Raw genomic sequence first — 17,419 nt, 5'->3', positions numbered from 1 at the left:
GAGGCAACCTGATGTCAAGAACCAGGTGAAGGCTGCTGTTAAATAACTTTAATGGTTGATAAAGGAGTCACAAGGAAGGTGTGTTCCCTCCCGGCGCTCTCCAGTGCCATCCTCAAAGCTGGTTAGTGCAGGAGGTAGGGCAGAGTTGGTTCCAGTTTTCTCCCAGGAAGGGTTCAGGGGGGGTCCCAGCCAGCCCTGGGAATGAGTCCCTCAGCACCATGACAACCATAGCTTAAGAGGGGCTTCGGCTCCCCATCCCCCCACCTACCCCCAGTCCAGCTGAGGAAGGGAGGCCAGTGGCCAACCTGCTGCAGACAGCACCGTCTCCAGAGCCCAGGCGCACAGGTCCTCTCCTCTCCTGGCCAGATCCTGCTGCCATCACCTTCCTCACACTGGTGACTGGAGCCAAGTGCGGGGCGAGCCTTTTCGGCAGAGGCTTCTAGAACGTGGGGATCGGTGTGGGGGGAGAGGGGCAACCAAGCGGGGAGCCTCGGAGGGGTGGTCTGGGGGCACAGCGTCCAGGGAGAATGTTCTGGGGCGCCCCCAGGGCAGGGGGTGGGTCCGAGCTGGGGCCACTGAGGCAGGTGAGCAGGGGCGAGGCAGGGCAGGCTGGTCTGCAAACATGGCTAGCCAGGGTGGGGTCGTCTCCAGCCTCACGCCCTCCCGCTGGGCCAGGATATCTGTCACTGCTGCGATGTCATCCAGAGGCTCAATAGCTGTGGCACCAGGAAGGGGTTGAGGGGAGGGGGCTAGTCAGAGCTTAGGCCCCAGGTCTACCCAGCCCTGACCATCACCTGTCACTGTAATAGGAGGAAAGCAAAGCCCGGATCTCAGCCGAGATTGCATTATCCTGCAGGAGCAGCCCCTCACCTGGGCCCCCTGGAGCTCCAGGCTCTGATAAGACTATGGGATACAGCAGGCAGGGTGGACACAGATTGGGAGTGGGGACGTGGGTGAAGACATCAAGAGAGAGAAGGAAAATGAAAGCCGTGCCAGGCAAGTAAAGGTCAGAGGAAGAGAGAGGAATCCGCATGCAGAGAGGGAAACAAAAAAAGAAGAAATTAGGAAGGAAATCCATGAAATGAATCTGGTTCTTTGGGGTTTTGTTTTGAACTTGGGTGGGAGTGGTTCTGAGAAGCTCAGAGGAAAGAAAGGGACACAAGAGGACGCGGAGGGACCCGAGTCCCAGGGCTCTGCCTCCGCCCAAAGTGTGCCTTCTGTCTCTTTCCATGGTCTGGGCTCCCTTGACGCCTGCAGCCCCACCTCCCGTCAGCTTCCCGGAGAATACCTGCACTCACCCATCTCGTGGTACAAGGACCTCTGCTTGGCCAGTGCTTGGGGTGGTTTCCGGGGGGCCGGGGTTTCAATTTTCATGATTTCGTCACAGCACTGCTTCCACTGGCCTGAAGGGAGAACACTGATTGGGGGTGGAGAGGGAGAGGACTGAGGGCCAGGCGACCCTCTCCCCTGTGACGTTTCCTTCCACGTATTCTTGAAACAGAGGCCTACAGTAAGAAATCACAAATGCCAGTTCCTCCCAAAAGTTCAATCCAGCCCCCTACTCTTACTCATGTCGAAGAAAAGCTGCCACAGGGCCTCCATCCAGCTCTGCAGGGCTCCCCGACTCTCTGTCTGAAGGGTGTGTGTCACCTTGTCCTCCCCATACTGGTTACTGATGCTCAGAGTGAAGGGCCGGCCAGTGGTCTGGTCCTGTTCCCCTGCCTGGACTCGAGTATCCTGCAGGAGAAAAAAGGCGTCCGCTTCCAACTCCCCGTTGTTACAGTGGTCAGCAGTGACTTCAGGAGGGCTTGATCATCCCGCCTTAGAAAGAGGAGCATGCCCTAACGGGTTTGGCTCAGTGGGTAGAGCCTAGGCCTGCGGACGGAAGGGTCCCGGATTCAATTCCGGTCAAGGGTACCTGCGGGCTTGATCCCCAGTGGGGGGCGTGCAGGAGGCAGCTGATCAATGATTCTCTCTCATCACTGATGTTTCTCACTTCCTCTCTGAAATTGATAACTATGTTAAAAAAAGAAAGAGGAGCTTGTGGGGCGTTCACCAAACCCCCTCATTTGCCTCCTACTGAGCTGAGTGGGAAGGAATGGCCGGAAAGGATTGGGGATGAGACAGATGGCCTTTAGTCAGGGATAGAGGTGCATAGAGACAGGAAAAGGGGGGGCAGGGGAAGGCACAGAGGCTGGCAGGCATGCTGAGGCCTAATGTCCCTCACTACTTCCTCCATAAAAGTCAGCAGGAAAGCTAACAAAAGGGCTGGTGAACAGAGGGGGCTCTGAACTTGGCCTGGGAGAGGAAGCCAGGAAAGGATGGAGTAGATGCAAATTAGAATCTGAGGGGAAAGATGGAAGGTGGATGAAAAATCCTAGACTGGTTATAGACCCCTCTCTGAGAATTGGCTGAGGCTGGTAACTAGAAGGGACAACCCTTTTCCAGTGATGCTGGTCAGGGAGAATGGTCCCCTCATCATTCCTGGCCCTGGAGTTGGGTGGTGCAGTGAGGCCCAGAAGACTTTGATCTCTCTAAGGTCTGCACCCACCCTGGTGGGACCTGAAGGGGAGGCTCCAGGCCCAGGCACCTGGTGGCTTGACCATCAGGGGACCCATCACCTTGTTGATCGCAATAGTAAACAGCGGCTCTTTCCCAGTGTCTGCATCCTCAGGTTGCCGGTAACAGAAGAGGTTCGTGCCTTTCAGGACTCCGTGCACTCGTGCCCAGTCCTGCCGCTCCCCAGCTTGCTGCATAGATACTCAAGGTTTCCTGGGGGAATCACACCTCCCAACACCCTCTTCCCAGCCCTCCATCAAGAATCTGCCCCTTTCTGCCCCCCCTCCTGTCTTGCTATGTCCCTCCTTCCACCCGGACCTTGGTTTTTCAGTTCTAATTCCCAGGTGACCCAGCTCTCCGCTGCCTTCTCCGTGCTCCTTCCACTCCTCCGGGGCCCTCACCTGCACCCTGAGGGAGCCGCTTGCAGTCGGCTGCGTCATGCAGAGAGGCTGAGCCACCAGGCGGCAACACACGCTGCCATACAGGGGCAGCCAGGCAGGGTGCTCCTCTGGGCGAGAGGACGTGCAGAGAGCGGGGGGAGAGTGAGGAGGGGGTCACCCAACGGCCCCTCTTCTCACCATCCAGCATGCTCCCCCCACACAAACTCACCATGGCTGGCGAGAGTGAGGTCATGTGTGCGGAACCCATCTTGCACTGCTGCCAGGGTGAGCGTGGTGTGAGCCAGGAGGTGGTAACGAGGACCACTGCAGGACAGGCAGAGAAGTGGGCCTCAGCCAGGTGAGGAGCACGTGAGGGCCACGGTAGAGGGCAGGAGCTATCGTGCCGAGCAGCTCTGCCCCGTTGTTCAGAGAGCCACACAGGAAACCAGCTTGCCTTCCCCGCGGGAGTGGGGAACATTCACTGCGCTCCCGCTGAGTGCCAGGTCCTGTGCTTCCTACATATGTTGTCCTCCTGCATTCCCACCACAGCCCGGGAGGCGGGTGGCATTCTTTAGTTAATAGATGAGGCAGCTTGAGGCAGAGAGGTTAAAAAATGTGCCCATAATCTATAGCCCATAGGTAGGTGGTGGAGCTGGAGTCTGAACCCGGGTATGTCTCCGAAATCAGCATTCTGTGCATTACTCTAGATGTTCTCACATTGCTCCCCAGGGGCCCAGTATTCCACAGGTGCTTCCAGGCTCCTGGAGGCACCGCCAGAGCCGGGCCACCCTCCTCCACCAGGGCACTCTGCTCTATCCACACGAATGCCTCTGCTGCAAAAAAAAGTGAAGACCCAGGGCCTAGCTCTCCCTGCACTCCTGTTGGTTATCAGTTGGCTTGGGTCTAGCTCTGAGTGCCTCCCATGTGGCCACTGCTCATCTGTGTCTGTCTACATCCTGGCTGCAGTGCAAAGTAGCTTCTACAAGCTCCCCACTGCTCAGAGGTCGCCTGTGGCCAGGACAGGCATGTGAGGGCAGTGGGGGAATGCATGGCCTTACCTCACAGCCGGGGTGGGGAGCAGGACGGGACTGCTCCCCGAACCCCCAGTACTCTCCAGCGATGCCCTGACACGCCTCCCAGAGGAGCGCCCCAGGGAGCTGCTGAGTTTGGTGGCAAGCCTCTTGGGGGCACCAGCCAGGGCCCCCTCCTCTTCCATGCAGGCCCCATACAGCTCCAGCCGCAGCTTGAAGTCTGGCCCTGCCTCGGTGCTGTAGGAATGTGGGGAGAAGAGAGGAGGATGGTCCTGGGGAAGTCCAGGGAGGCATGAGGGAGGGATGGGGGAGGATGGATGTGGCATGAGTTCAGGACAGCTCCACTGGGAAGGCCCATCTCCCTTCCTCCCTCTCCTCCCCTCCCCTGTAGCTGCCTCACCAGAGCACTGGGCAGAGTGGAGAGAGGAGAGCCACACAGATGAGGTACTCACAAGAGCAGATGGTTCTGAAAGGAGATGTCCGTGAGGGTCCTGTCCACTAGGATCATCTCTGTGTCCTGAATGTCCTCCCCCAGCTGCAACAGCAGGAACACAGCCCAGCGGTGCAGATCTGGGGACAGAGAGGAAAACCCGTTTGGAGAAAAGTGCCCCACAGGAGCTCTCAACCTCAGGGCCACTCCCCTAAGTGTGTCCCAGTCTGTGTGACACTCACCGCCTTTGTTCTTGAAATACTCTGTGTCCTTCCACATGAGTGGAATCCGGAGGTCTAAGGGACAGAGGGGTAGGAACAGATGTTGAGATGGGGCAGGAGACCTCGTGGCTGGGCGGGGAGCGCCAGGGCTGGGGCAGTTGTGTTTCTTACCAGAGATGCAGACGCGGCCTCGGCAGGGGGAGCGCTCAGCCAGCAGCCCGCCGTCAGAAGGCCTGTGGGCAAATCACAATGTCCCAGTCTGGCCTTCACACACTACCGCCCTGGCTCTGGTTCCCAAGGGCTCTAGGACCACCCACCACGCCCAGCCCGGGCAGCCCCAGCCAGGCTGACATTGCAGGGCTGAGGGCCTGAGTTGTCGATTGAACCCTGGGGGGTGCTGGGGACACAATGAGGTAGGCTCGTCATCTCCACCATCTCATCTCCTCTGTCTTAGATATAGGAGGGTGTTTATGTAAGGAAAAACCCAAGCAGGGAACATTTGTGTTCTATTTACCGCAAACCTCTCTCCTTCCCCTCAGTTTTGAGTTCTCCTTTACCCTCCTGGCTGTGCCTTCCCAGTGCCCCACTGTAGGGTCCCAGACATCCGGCCTTTCTCACCTCCCCGCCCATCATCAGGACTCACTGAGGATGTCCCCCTAAGGTGACGAAGGCAATGAGTATTATCCATGCTAATTCATACCGCCAGTGATGTAACTAATCAGTGACTTGGTCGGGCCTTAAGCTAAACCATGTGGCACTCATGTTGACGTGTTAGCTGTCAGGGACTCGGGTGTACTCAAGTCACACTGGGCCCCGTGAGCAGGGCAGAGACTAGTGATGGCTGCCTCTCGGGAATCAGCAAACTCATAGTAGAAGCGGACCCCTGCCTGCCTGCCCTTCCTTTAGCTTTATGGGACAGGCGCAGAGTGGGTTTTCTGCCTTCCCTGTGGCTTCCTGGGTGAGCTCTGGAGGCTCCTGGCAACCTCTCCTGCGTCAACCTTCATGGCTGAGCTGGGCCCTCTCCCACTCGCCCTTGTGGGGTAAAGCAAATTACTTTGCCAGAAGCCAATTTTACAAATGACCAGTTTACAAAAAAATGGCCAATTCTTGGAATGATCAACCTGCCAAATATTTTCTCAAACATTTTAGTTTTACTAGAGCATAACCTCAACCATTTCACTACAGATTTCTCAGATCAGCAGAGTCCAATGTTAGCATAGCTTGTGTTTCACATCCAGAAAGAAGCCAAGCCCCTCTGGAATGCACAATCTTATTTATGTGAAGGGATAGGCTTTCCCCTAAATGACTTTTTATTATTTCCTTTCCCAATTTCTGCCTCTGATGGTGAACCCCAGGTAAAATAAACTATCATCAGGTTTTGGTAAATTGGCCATTCAGCAAATGGCCTGGTGAGCTGACTGAGAAAATAGGCTTTCCAGAAGCCAGCCTGCCAGCCAACCTCATCAGATCACAGGCAGGGCTTAGCAAATTAGTGTTTCTGCATTACTACCCCGCAGACTGCCACCCTCTCACCAAAAACCCTGGCTTTCCTGAGTCCAGCCCCAGCTTCTCCCAAGTGCACCTCTGGGCAGCACATTGCAGTGGTGAAACATCAAGGTGTCTTCCAGGCCTGACATGAAGAGGTCAGCTTCTGGGAGTCCACACTCCATATACACACATGCTGTACCACCACCCGCAGGAGGCCGCGCTCCCCCGTGCTCACCGCCGGCCGGTCTTCCCCAGCACCTGCGCCTCCTTGCGCCGCTGCAGCTCGCCCATGTAGCTGAGGATGCGGCTGTTGCACACCAGCAGGCTCTTGGTGGCCTCCAGAGTCTGCTCGCGCTGGGAACAGGCTGCCAGCAGCTTGCAGGCCCCTTCCCTCATCCGGATCTCGTGGTCCAGCTTTCTCTGCAGCTCTGTGTCCTAGAGGGAGTGGGGAGAAGGATGAGGACATGTCAGTCAGGGAACAGGCAGAAGCACCCTCTCGTCCCCAAGTGGAGGTTGGGCCCAGGAGAAACTGACAATGTTTCAGATTCCTCATGGGCAAGCGTTGAACCTCAACCTCAGCTGTCCAAGAACTATCAGAGCAGCTTGTAAAAACACAGGTGCCCTCATGCCTTTGAAGGGGGGAGTAGACATTTCTTCAGCATCTTTTGAGTACAGCTGGAAAAATCTATGAAAACTACAAACTCACATCATTTGATACAGCTATCCAATATCTACGAGTTTATCGTTATACATGTGGGCAAAAGTCATATTCATTGCTGCATTGTTTTAAAACACCAAGATTAAAAGCCCTCAACAGGGCCCTAACCGGTTTGACTCAGTGGATAGAGCGTCAGCCTGTGGACTGAAAGGTCTCAAGTTCAATTCCGGCCAAGGGCATGTACCTGGGTTGCGGGCACATCCCCAGTAGGAGGTGTGCAGGAGGCAGCTGATCGATGTTTCTCATCGATGTTTCTAACTATCTCTCTCCCTTCCTCTCTGTAAGAATCAATAAAATATATATATTTTTAAAAAGTCCTCAACAGGGCATTCGTTAAATAAGTTATAGCACACTAGACTTATTGAGGTGGGAGGGGAGTACTTCATAATTATATAAATGCCTAATCACTATGCTGTACATATAAAATATAAAATAATATTGAATGTCAACAGTAATTGACAAATTAAAAAATGGGATAGGTAAAAATAAATAAGTTACAGCACATCCCTACCATGGAATATTGCAGACATTAAGAGTGTGCAGATAAATGAAACAATCTTCAAAATATAGGATTGTCCCCAAAAAGTGTGTACACACGCTTTGAACAATAATAAAGGCAGTGTTTCTTAAAATACATTTCATTTTCAAAATTGAGCTATCAGCTATTAAAATGTGTGTACATTTTTTTGGGACACACTGTATATGAAGTGAGAAAGTAGAACAGTATTATAGCATGCTACCATTTGTGTACTAAATATACATGCATTGACACAGATATGCATAAAATAGTAGTGGTTGCAGGACTGGGAGCCAGGAATGGAAAACAGGTTTATGATACTTTATTCATATGTACCCTTCTTTACTACTATGCTATTGGAAATTGTTGCCTTTTTAAAAAATTAAATCTTAAAAATAAAGAAAGTATCAGACTTGCAGAATAAGAATCTTTAAGAGTGGGGCAAGCACATTTTTTTGACAATTCCCCCCAGTGATTTTAAGGTGCAGCTAGGGCTGAGAACCACCAACTAAAGGGAATGGACACAGACAATAAAGGCCGTCCTGGGTTACCCCAAAGACTCAAGTTATGGGGGAGGGGATCATCTACTTGGCAAGGGATCAGTGGAGAAGGAGCATACCACCTACAGAGCTCACCCCATACACACCCCGAATTAGGGGTTCTGCCACCTGCCGGCACTGAGAAGGTGAGGACGGCACTGAGAAGGTGAGGACGAGGCAAGGAATGGGGATGGGAAGGCAGGTGGAGCAGGAGGTCAGGAGCGAGGGGCTGAGCAGGCTGTGCACAGGGCCAGACTGGGGGCACTGGGCGAGGCATCGGGACTCTCAGGAAACCCTCTTCCCTCAGAAAGGAGCCCTGGAGGTCTTGGCACGGAGCAGAGGAGGGGAGCACCAGTTTGACACAAGAACCCCGAGTCTGAGTCACAGCCCTGCCAGTCTTAAGAAGCTGGGAAGAAACTTATTGAGAAAGCTCTGGGCAATTTAATTAACCTCCCTGAGACTTGGTTTCCCCGTCTGTAAAATGAGGATGGAAACAGTTCCCTCCACCTGGGGTTGTGGGGATACAGTGAGACAGGAAGGTGATGCACCAGCACATGGTACAGTGAAGGATGGGGATGCAGATTTAGTGATGCTACTTCTGCAGCAGGAGCAGTCACCCAACAAACACTGGAGTGTCCCCGTGCTGTCCAAGGCTCCATTTAAAATCCAGCTGGGAGGTGAGAGATGCAGACATTAATGGCTGCTCCGTAAGTGCTATGTCATGGCATAAATATGCTCACAGAAAATAGACCCTGTCTGCTTCTGGCTAAGTGATGGGAAGGTTTCAGGAGAAGGTGGCAGACTAACCCCAGTGCAAGGATAGTCAGTCAGTTCAGGAGGCAAGCTGACGGCCGCATTGGGTTGGGAGACAGGTGAAATGTGACCACCCCAAACCTGTCTTCTCCCTCACACCAGGCCTCTCCCACACCCTGTGCTCTTGCTTCTGTCCCTGGTGGCTCCAGCTTTCGAGTCTCCAAGACCTGAATACCCCAACTTCCTGCTTCCAAAAGTCTTGTCTGGCCTCCCTGCAAATTCTTCCTTCACTATACCCGGGGCCGTTGTGCAAGGCCAGCCTCTCATCACCCCTTACCTCAGCACTATCCGTGCTTCCCTTCCTGACCCATCAGAAATAAGCCAACCCGGTCCCAAAGCCTCTTCCACCCGGAAGCTCTCCGAGACTACACAGCTCCCCCAAACCCCGCTAGGTCTGTCTGCACCATGGTCCACCTCTGCTAAGCTTCCCCGCTTGCCAACCCCCATCCCATTCTGCATCCAGCTTCTTCCACAAACACCCCAAATGGGGGGGCGGGTGGGGGGAGGAGTAGCGGGGAGGGAACAGACAGGCATCCTCAAGGCCCCTCCTGGCTGGCAGCCCAGCCCCAGCACTCACGGATCCTTCCCTAGCCTTGGCCATTGCGCCTGCCACGCAGCCACAGGCAGCGCGCTGGTCTGGAGCCGGCTGCACCGTCTGGCGTCTGGGTGCCCACTCAGAGGCCCCGCCCGCGGCGCTCAGGGCACCGGTGACATCAGCTCCCAACCTCCGCGAGAGCGGCTGAGGGGCTCCCGGGCTCCCAGTGGCAGGACCACGGAGAGCCAGTCGGGTGTACAGGAACCTCTGAGAGCGCCCCCTTGTCCTGGAAAGGGCTTAGGGCCACAGCACTCGCTGGAGCTGCAGGAGGCCCCTGGCGGTGCAGCTGCCCTCCAAGGTGACCCCTGGCCTGGGGAGGGGGCGGGGAGAGTATAGGGTGTAAATTGGAGTAACAGGCCGGAGAAGTCCCTGGGCCCAGCCCAGATGACCCTAAGGACCCAGACACCCCTGCTGCGGTCTGCCCACCGCCCTCCAGCCCTAAATCCAGCTTCCCACGGCCTAGATATCCCGGCGCCCACCTCTGGACAGAGCATCTCAGGAATCCCGGCGCAGTCTCTAGATCCCTGTGCTTGCGCCCACCTCCCCACCCACCCCAGGGATGGCTTTTTGTCCCCCCTCCCCACCCACACACCCCCTCTCCCCAGGGAGGCAGCATTTTCACCAGACTCTCCAGAGAAAGAGCTCAGAGATGGATGTCAACTGGACCTGGGTCAGGCCCCAAGGGGTGAAGGAGGATGAGTAATGAGCAGAAGCCCCAACACACATCAGGCCCTCCAGGGACATCCTTTCCTGTCCCCTCCCCTCCCCCCCCCCCCCCCTCCCTGACTTCCTGCTCTGCTTCACCTTCTGTTCCCTTCAGAATCTCCACCAGGGCTCAGTTCAGATCATCACTCAGGAACTTGACTAGCTATGAGAACATAACCTCTACAGCCCCAGTGTGTAAACAGGGGTTATTCCACCCCCTTCTTCACATTGCTTGAGGATTAAGTGGGAAAGTTTAACCTCTACCTGGGGCCAACACATATATTTTTTTTAAGTATATTTTTTAACTGATTTTGAGAGAGAGAGGAAGGGAGAGAGAGAGAAACATGGATGTGCTTCAGTAGGCTGCCTCCTCACACCCCCTACAGGGATCCAGCTGCAAGGGGCATGTGCCCTCACTGTGAATGGAACCAGCAATCTCCTCATGCTCTGGGGGACACTCAATCAACTGGGCCACACCAACCAGGGTGGGCTCAGCACATGTTTGAAGACACGAAGACCGCCTTTCTCTCACCTCCCCTTTACTTGTAGCTTACATTATCTCTTCCAGAAAATTGTCTTGGATTTATTCTGCCATGACTACCTCTTTTGCCAATCCCTGGCTGGTGTAGCTAAGTGGTTGAGAGTCGACCTATGAACCAGGAGGTCACGGTCATGGTTCGATTCCCGGTCAGGGAACATGCCCAGGAGGCAGCCAGTGATTCTCTCTCATCATTAATATTTCTATCTCTCTCTCCCTCTCTCTCCCTTTCTGAAATCAATAAAAAATATATATTTTTTTTAAAAAGAAAGAAAATAATAAGAGAAAATACATCAAAAACAAATAAACAAACAAAAAACACAATGGGTCTCCTTGGTGGCGGTACTGCTGAGTTTCATGGAGAAAGAGCACAGCACAGGCTGAAGGAGAGGTGGCAAAAGTGAAACCTGAGCCTCCTCCTCGGTTCCAGAAGGTGGGCAGACCTCACATGGAGAAAACCTGCGTAGTGGGGGTAAGGGGAGGTCGGAATTTAAACATTTCAACATCTAGACCAGCTCTGAGCAATAAAATCTCCTGCAATGATGGAAATATTCAATAGTCATCTAGCACCTGAAATGTGGCTAGAGCTATTAAGGAACTGAATCTTTTATTTCATTTCAATTAAATTATCATTTTAAATAGCCACATGTAACTAGAAACATGGACATTGCAGAGGACTAGGGATGGCCAACAGGTTTATTTCCCATGCCAAGACAGGACACTACATAGTGTCAAAATCTCAATGGGCTCATTGGGTAACTTTCTGCATATGAGAAAAAGGTGACCTTCTCCAGGTGAACAAATTAGGTAAAGGTGTCCCCTCCTGATGCAGCCCCAAACCAGGTCAGGACTCTTGACTCTGCCTGGTGCCCTTATGAAGGAAACAACCTGAATAATGTATGCCAAGGTTGTGCTGAGAAAGATTCTAAGGCCATGATTACCTGGCTGGTGTGGCTCAATGGTTGAGCGTTGACCTATGAACCAGCAGGTCATGGTTCGATTCCGATCAGGGCATATGCCCAGGTTATGGGCTCAATCACCAGTAGAGGTTGTGCAGGAGGCAGCCAATCAATGATTCTTTCTCATCATTGATGTTTCTGTCTCTCTCTCTCTCCCTTCCTCTCTGAAATCAATAAAAATATACTAAAAAAGGAAAAGAAAAAAAACAGAGTGCTATGATTGACAGGAAATGTCTACTCTGCTCCAGGGAGTGGGGGTGGGGCCAACAGAGGTGACATGAAATAAATTGCCATTTCTGATCATGACTCTTTAGTCCTGCCTCTGACCTTCCTCAGCAGAAAACCCCGTCCTGGTCCAGGTGGTCATGTCCACAGACTCCTCCCTCTTCCTCATTCCAGTCAACTGCCACACTGCCCAGTTGCTTAGCCACAGCCTAGGACTCATCCTCGAGTCCTCTCTTTGCCTCACCCCTCACGTCCAATCCATCAGCAAGCCCTGTCAGATCCAGTACCATCATTTGAAGTCCACCCCCTTCTTGTCTCCACCACGAGCACTCTCCTCCACACCATCAGGTTCACTACCCTGAGGCTGTAACAACCTTTTTTCTGGTGGTCTTCTGCTACCCCACTTCCAGCCTTCCTCTCTTCTACCCCCTCCCCAGCCTAGCCTACTCTCAGCAGCCATCACTTTAAAACATTAGATGAGTCATCCCTCTGCTTAAAACCCTTCCATGGGCCAACATCACAGTGAGAGTAAAATCTAAGTGCCTGGCATGGCCTTCAAGGCCCTGCATAATCTGGCCCTGCCCACGAGCTCAACCCCAGCTACTATGTTCCAGCCACACTGGAACTGGAACTGGAACTCACCCCCATTTAAGGGCCTTGGCGCTTGCTTTGCCCTCTGTCTAGAAAGCTCTTCCTTCATTCTTCACATATCTTCACACCCCCCTGGTCTCAGCTCAAGGGTCTCCTCACGGAGGCCTTCCCTGATCTCTACATCTAATGCTACCCTCACGATACCTCACGCTGTTTATAGCTCCATTTTCATCATGATTTCACTGTGAGATTATGTTTTACATGTTTATTTTCTGTTCCCCAGCAGAATGGACCTTTCCTGTCTGATTCACTTAAGTATATGCCATGAACTAGAAAGGAACTTGACATATAGTAAGTGTTCAATAAACGTGTTTAAGAATAACTATATGAATAAATAGCTCGCCCTGACTGGTTTGGCTCAGTGGATAGAGCGTCGGCCTGGGGACTCAAGGGTCCCAGGTTCGATTCCGGTCAAGGGCATGTACTTTGGTTGCGGGCACATACCCAGTAGGGGGTGTGCAGGAGGCAGCTGATCGATGTTTCTAACTCTCTATCCCTCTCCCTTTCTCTCTGTAAAAAATCAATAAAATATATTTTAAAAAAAATATAAATAAATAGCTCCTTGCCATCTCCAGGGTCAGCAAAATCTTTACATCCTGCCCCAGGGCCCCTTCCCCTTCTCCAGGAAGGCCATATCCTTCCTGCAAACCTCTCTCACACTGAACTCCTCTTTTCTTCCCATCTACACCCACCCACAGAGCTTCCATAAGTCGGTGTGAAGACAAGACCCCGTTGTCAATAGAACGCTCTGATTGGCAATTCTGAGCCTGATCCACACAGCACCCAAGGCAGGGGATACAGAACCACCTGTCCCTCTCCCACTCTGAGCAGGCCTGCCCTCCCCACTCAGCCCCAGGAGGGTTGGGCAGGGCAGAAACTGGGGCTGGGATGCTTGCCAAAGAGGTGCCCTGGGGGTGGGGGTGGGGGTCATTACCTCCAGGCTGAGCGCCATCTGCCGAATGTAGAGCATATTCAGGTCCTCCAGGATGTGCAATCTGTCCTGCATCTCTGTGCCCCCTAGTGCCCCTTCCCTCGTCAACCCCTCCAGAGGGAAGGGGCGGCCGGCACCACGTTGCCCCACAATTCCTCCTCCCACTGCTCCCCTGGGTCTAGAAAGAGTGGGCAGCTCTTGGGCAGAGGGCAGAGGTACTCTGCCCCTCTGCACTCCTGTCAGACCCCTCTGGCTGCTGTGACAAACTTCCTCTGCCTACCGCTGTTGCAGGGCCCTGGCGGGAGCCGGGCATGAAAGGAAAAGAAATTAAGGTGAGGATAAGTGGGGTCGCAGGAGGGGAGGCCCGCTGCAGAGGGGACTCTGGGCACAGAGTGTCCAGTCTTGCTTTGGTGGCAGCTGTTCTCCCAGCTGTGGAAGAAAAAGGCCCTTTCATTCCGACTCTGGTCCCTCCCCAGCCCCCACCCACATCCCTGGCGGCTGGACAGAGAATCTGTGTGCCAGGAGGGCCTGAGGGGCAGGCACAGCTGGAAGGGGGCAGGGAGGGGACGCCTCCCGTAGGTCCTACAGAGTCCGGACGTTTGTCAGGAGCTTGGAACTTTCTGGAGAGGAATGGAGGTGAGGACCTGGGGGAGTGAGCCAGGCAGTGGGACAAAGGGGTAAATGCGGCCCATCCCCCAGGGCCACTTCTTCCAACTCGGGGCCCCGTCCAGCCCGACCCACCCTAGGCTCACAGTTACCTCGCTTTTCCAGCAGAAGGGAGAAGAGGGAGGGAGAACGGCAGGGGTGTGCCTGCGCGCTGCCGCTGCCCCGCTCCCCTCTGCGGGCCCCTTCCCTCCCAGACAGGAAACCAGCCCCGATTCCCAGCCAGCTGCAGCTCTGCCCCCCCCCCCCCCGCCCCTCCACCCCAGACCCACGGAGTCACACACCCCAGGGCGGCCGGCCGGCCCGCAGCTCCGCCCCGCTCCTCAACGCCAGACCCTAAGGCCGGGCTTCTCCCGGGGCCGCCCCAGCGCACAGGCCCCTCCCTCCCCCCTCCCCCCCACCCCCGCCTCCGGGCCTCACCCCTCACTCTCCCACGCTGGCCCGGGACAGGGTTACTTTTGGGGGACCCGACAAGAGGGCCCTCTCCTCCAAGTTCACTAGCTTCTGAGTCAGAGAAGGCCCGGGACACCGGAACATGTGTGAAAGGGCCTTTGTTCTGGGCAGGCTGGGGGGGGGGGGGGGGGCGAAGGGGGTGGCCCGCAGGAGCCCGGCCTGGAATCCCGGCCCGAGGGAGGGGGGTGGGGGGTGGGAGTAAGGCCCCTCACTTAACTCTTCCAGGCCCAGCAGTGAAGGACAGCTGACCTTGGGCAGCCCCCTGGCTGTGCCCACTCCCCGCGCAGCCCCTCCCGAACCTCGTTAGGGAGTTACAAGTGGGGTTCAGACCTTGCATCGTGGAGAGCGCTGGGCCCGGGAGGAAACTGTCCGACTAAGACTGAACTCCTCTCAGGCCCAGGAAAGGAGGCTGATAGTCTGGGTGTGGGAACAGTCCCTGACCATTATAGAGGGACCACACACACACGCGCGCACACACGCGCGCACGCACTCCCAGCCCCGCAGCCGCACAGAGGAGTGACTGGGAAGTGCTTGGGCGAAGGGGCCAGCCGGGCTGACAGTGGAGACTGAGGGTGGAGAGGGGGCTGGCGCCCAGGGGGAAGGTCCAAGCTGCTGGGGCCTAGCTGCCCACCACCCTTTGCCCGGGGATGCCGGGAGATGCCAGACACATTTTGGGAATCGAGCCTGGGACCCCTTAAATTGAGACCAACCGAAGCTCGTCCCGACAGAGGCAGATCATCCCAACTGGACCAGGGAGTCTGGGGTGGCACAGGTCCGATGAACGTGCGGACACTGGGTCTGCGCCCGACTTTTAAAGCCAACAAGCCCCAGCCGGTTCGGCTCAGTGCATAGAGCGCCGGCCTGCGGACTCAAGGGTCCCGGGTCCATTCCGGTCAGAGGCACACGCCCGGTCGCAGGCTCGCTCCCCAAGAGCGTGCGGGAGGCAGCAGAGCAATGATTCTCTCTTATCATTGATGTTTCTCTCCCTCCCCTTTCCTCTCTGAAATTAATAAAAACACGCTTTTTAAAAAGTCAACAAGCACGGGCTTGGACGCGGCGGCGGCGTCCCCGCCCCTCCGGCGTGCGCGCGGGCGGGGGCCACACGGCTGGCCCCGGGAGCTCCGGCGGCGGAGGGCGGGGGGCGCGGGGTCTCACCTCGGGGGGGTCGCTGAAGAGGCTGAGTCGGAAGCGGCCGCGCTTGAACTCCATCTCCAAGGCGGAGCCCCTGGCCACCGTGACCCGGCTCCGGTGGTTTCGAGAGAACATGCTGGCGGCTGGGCGCGTTGGCCCGTCCAGTGCGCCCCCCGCGCCACCCCTCTCCGCCGGGTCTCGTCGGCTTCTGTCCCTCGACGCCCGCCCGCCGGGAAGCTCCGCGGCCGGTTCCCAAACTCCGCCCCCGGAGACAATACCTGGGCCGGGCAGGGCGCGGCCCCCTCCTCTTCCACCCCCGCCAAAGGCCCGTTCGGTGGGGCCGGTTCCGGGGCGCCCTCGCCACACTAGCTCAGTCCCTCCCGAGCAAGCCTGGCCCGACAGCCCGACAGCCCGTCTGCCCGCGGACCCCGCACCTCCGGAGCACTGCAGGGGCGCAGCGTCCCTTCCGGCCGGGGTCGCGGGCGCCACACCTGGGCGAGGGGAGGGCCAAGGGAAGTCCCGCCCCCAGCCGCCCCCACCTGGCACGCCTGGCTACTTGCGCTTGGAAAATCCCGGCCCCACGTGGATCGCCCGGGGCGCAGGCATCTCCGGCCTAATCTCACCTGTCAGCAGCTTCCCAGCAGACCCTTTCGACTTCCCACAGTCCCAAATATTCCTTCTTTGTCGCCTTCCTTTGTTAGGCTTCCTCCCAACTATCCTCCCTTCCCTAACGGCCACAAGTCGAGGGGCACGGCTGGGAAACCTGTTCTGGCACTTCCTAACTGACGCCCTGACTCAGAAAGACGTTTAACTTTCTGGGCTTCTGTTTTCGCATCTGCTCAATGGAGATGCAGTAAATATCCCCAGGTGGCTATGAGAAGTACATATGACAGTGAGGGTAAAATGCCCAGCATTGTGCCTGGCGCAGCACAAGTGCCCCTTAAGTGGAGCTAAGAAGAAAAAGGAGCAGGTGCAGCGCCCTCGTGCCCTGGGAGGGGGCACCAGCGACCTCAGCTCCCTGGACCCAGACCTTAAGAGCCTTAAGAAGGGGAGGATATAGCAGCATCCATAGCGGGTATCTCCCAACTGTTTTTGCTGGGTCAGCTGAGGCAGGATTACCACGCTCTGCCTCTGCAGAAAAAGGGGCCCCTCCTCACCCAGAGAGCCCGGTTAGAGAGAAGGAAATGGCAGAGAATGGACTTGCTGACCACACATGAGGAGTCTCCTGGGGACCGGAGAACTTACTGGGAGAACTTGAGAGAGAGAGGGAGTGGGGCTCCTTCATAGCACATGGGCTGGAGCCAGAAAAATGCCTGCCTTTGGCTTTAGAGAGCCCAGGTTAGCACAGCTCTGCTACGGCAAATTATTCAATACCAGAGGCCCAGTGCACAAAATTGGTACTTGGATAGGGTCCCCAGCGGCTGCTGGCCAGGGCCTTCCTTCTTCCCCACCGCCCCCTGGTGATCAGCGCACATCATAGTGAGCAATAGAACTCCCAGACTCCTAGTTGAACTCCTGGGAACACTTTGCATATTAGCCTTTTATATCTATAGATTCTTTTAGAAAACCTGACTTAAAATTACTTCAGCAAAAGGGGAAATTTATTACCTTAAGGAACTAAAATGGCAGAAGAGGTCACCTGGATGTGGCTTGACCCAGGCATTCATTTGGTGTCGAGAGATCCCATCTCTTCCCATCATCTCGCTCTTCTTTCCTCCATGTTGACTTCACTCTCTACAGCAGTGGTAATAACCTTCCTAATGCTGCGACCCTTTAATACAGCTCCTCATGTTGTGGTGACCCCCAATTTCATTGTTACAAATTGAACATAATGAAAGCATAGTGATTAATCACAAAAACAATATGTAATTA

The 17,419-nt window shown here is 55.3% G+C and overlaps 1 protein-coding gene across 5 annotated transcripts; it reads right to left on the bottom strand.

The window, feature by feature from the left end:
• Positions 1–33: 33 nt before the first annotated feature.
• Positions 34–16,209, bottom strand: RTKN (rhotekin). Of its 5 annotated transcripts, XM_059659376.1 has the most exons (13): positions 15,572–16,084; positions 13,304–13,595; positions 6,345–6,544; positions 4,793–4,854; positions 4,643–4,696; positions 4,423–4,540; positions 3,998–4,207; positions 3,169–3,263; positions 2,961–3,067; positions 2,622–2,750; positions 1,569–1,737; positions 1,299–1,403; positions 34–716 (listed from the first exon to the last, which is right to left on the bottom strand). In XM_059659376.1, exons 2-13 carry the CDS (start codon positions 13,373–13,375, stop codon positions 388–390), a joined length of 1,650 nt encoding a protein of 549 aa, XP_059515359.1. In that variant the 5' UTR covers positions 13,376–13,595; positions 15,572–16,084; the 3' UTR covers positions 34–387. The 5 variants fall into 5 exon arrangements, 3 of the variants coding, with proteins under 3 accessions (XP_059515359.1, XP_059515358.1, XP_059515360.1); XM_059659375.1 differs by lacking the exon at positions 13,304–13,595 and having other exon boundaries at positions 15,572–16,070; XR_009447915.1 differs by lacking the exon at positions 13,304–13,595 and having other exon boundaries at positions 578–716; positions 1,299–1,491; positions 15,572–16,207.
• Positions 16,210–17,419: the final 1,210 nt, after the last annotated feature.

This window comes from Myotis daubentonii, chromosome 12 (genome assembly GCF_963259705.1).
Source record: "Myotis daubentonii chromosome 12, mMyoDau2.1, whole genome shotgun sequence".
Lineage (NCBI taxonomy): Eukaryota > Metazoa > Chordata > Mammalia > Chiroptera > Vespertilionidae > Myotis > Myotis daubentonii.
This window is presented reverse-complemented; position numbering and strand designations above follow the sequence as displayed.

Excerpts from the sequence above, each read along its gene's own strand:
- RTKN (XM_059659375.1), bottom strand. The coding sequence starts at position 15,682 with ATGTTCTCTCGAAACCACCGGAGCCGGGTCACGGTGGCCAGGGGCTCC. Across the intron at positions 6,545-15,571 it reads TCTTCAGCGACCCCCCCGAG|GACACAGAGCTGCAGAGAAA; the intron begins GTGAGACCCCGC and ends CACTCCCTCTAG. Across the intron at positions 3,068-3,168 it reads CCTCACTCTCGCCAGCCATG|AGGAGCACCCTGCCTGGCTG; the intron begins GTGAGTTTGTGT and ends CCTCTCGCCCAG.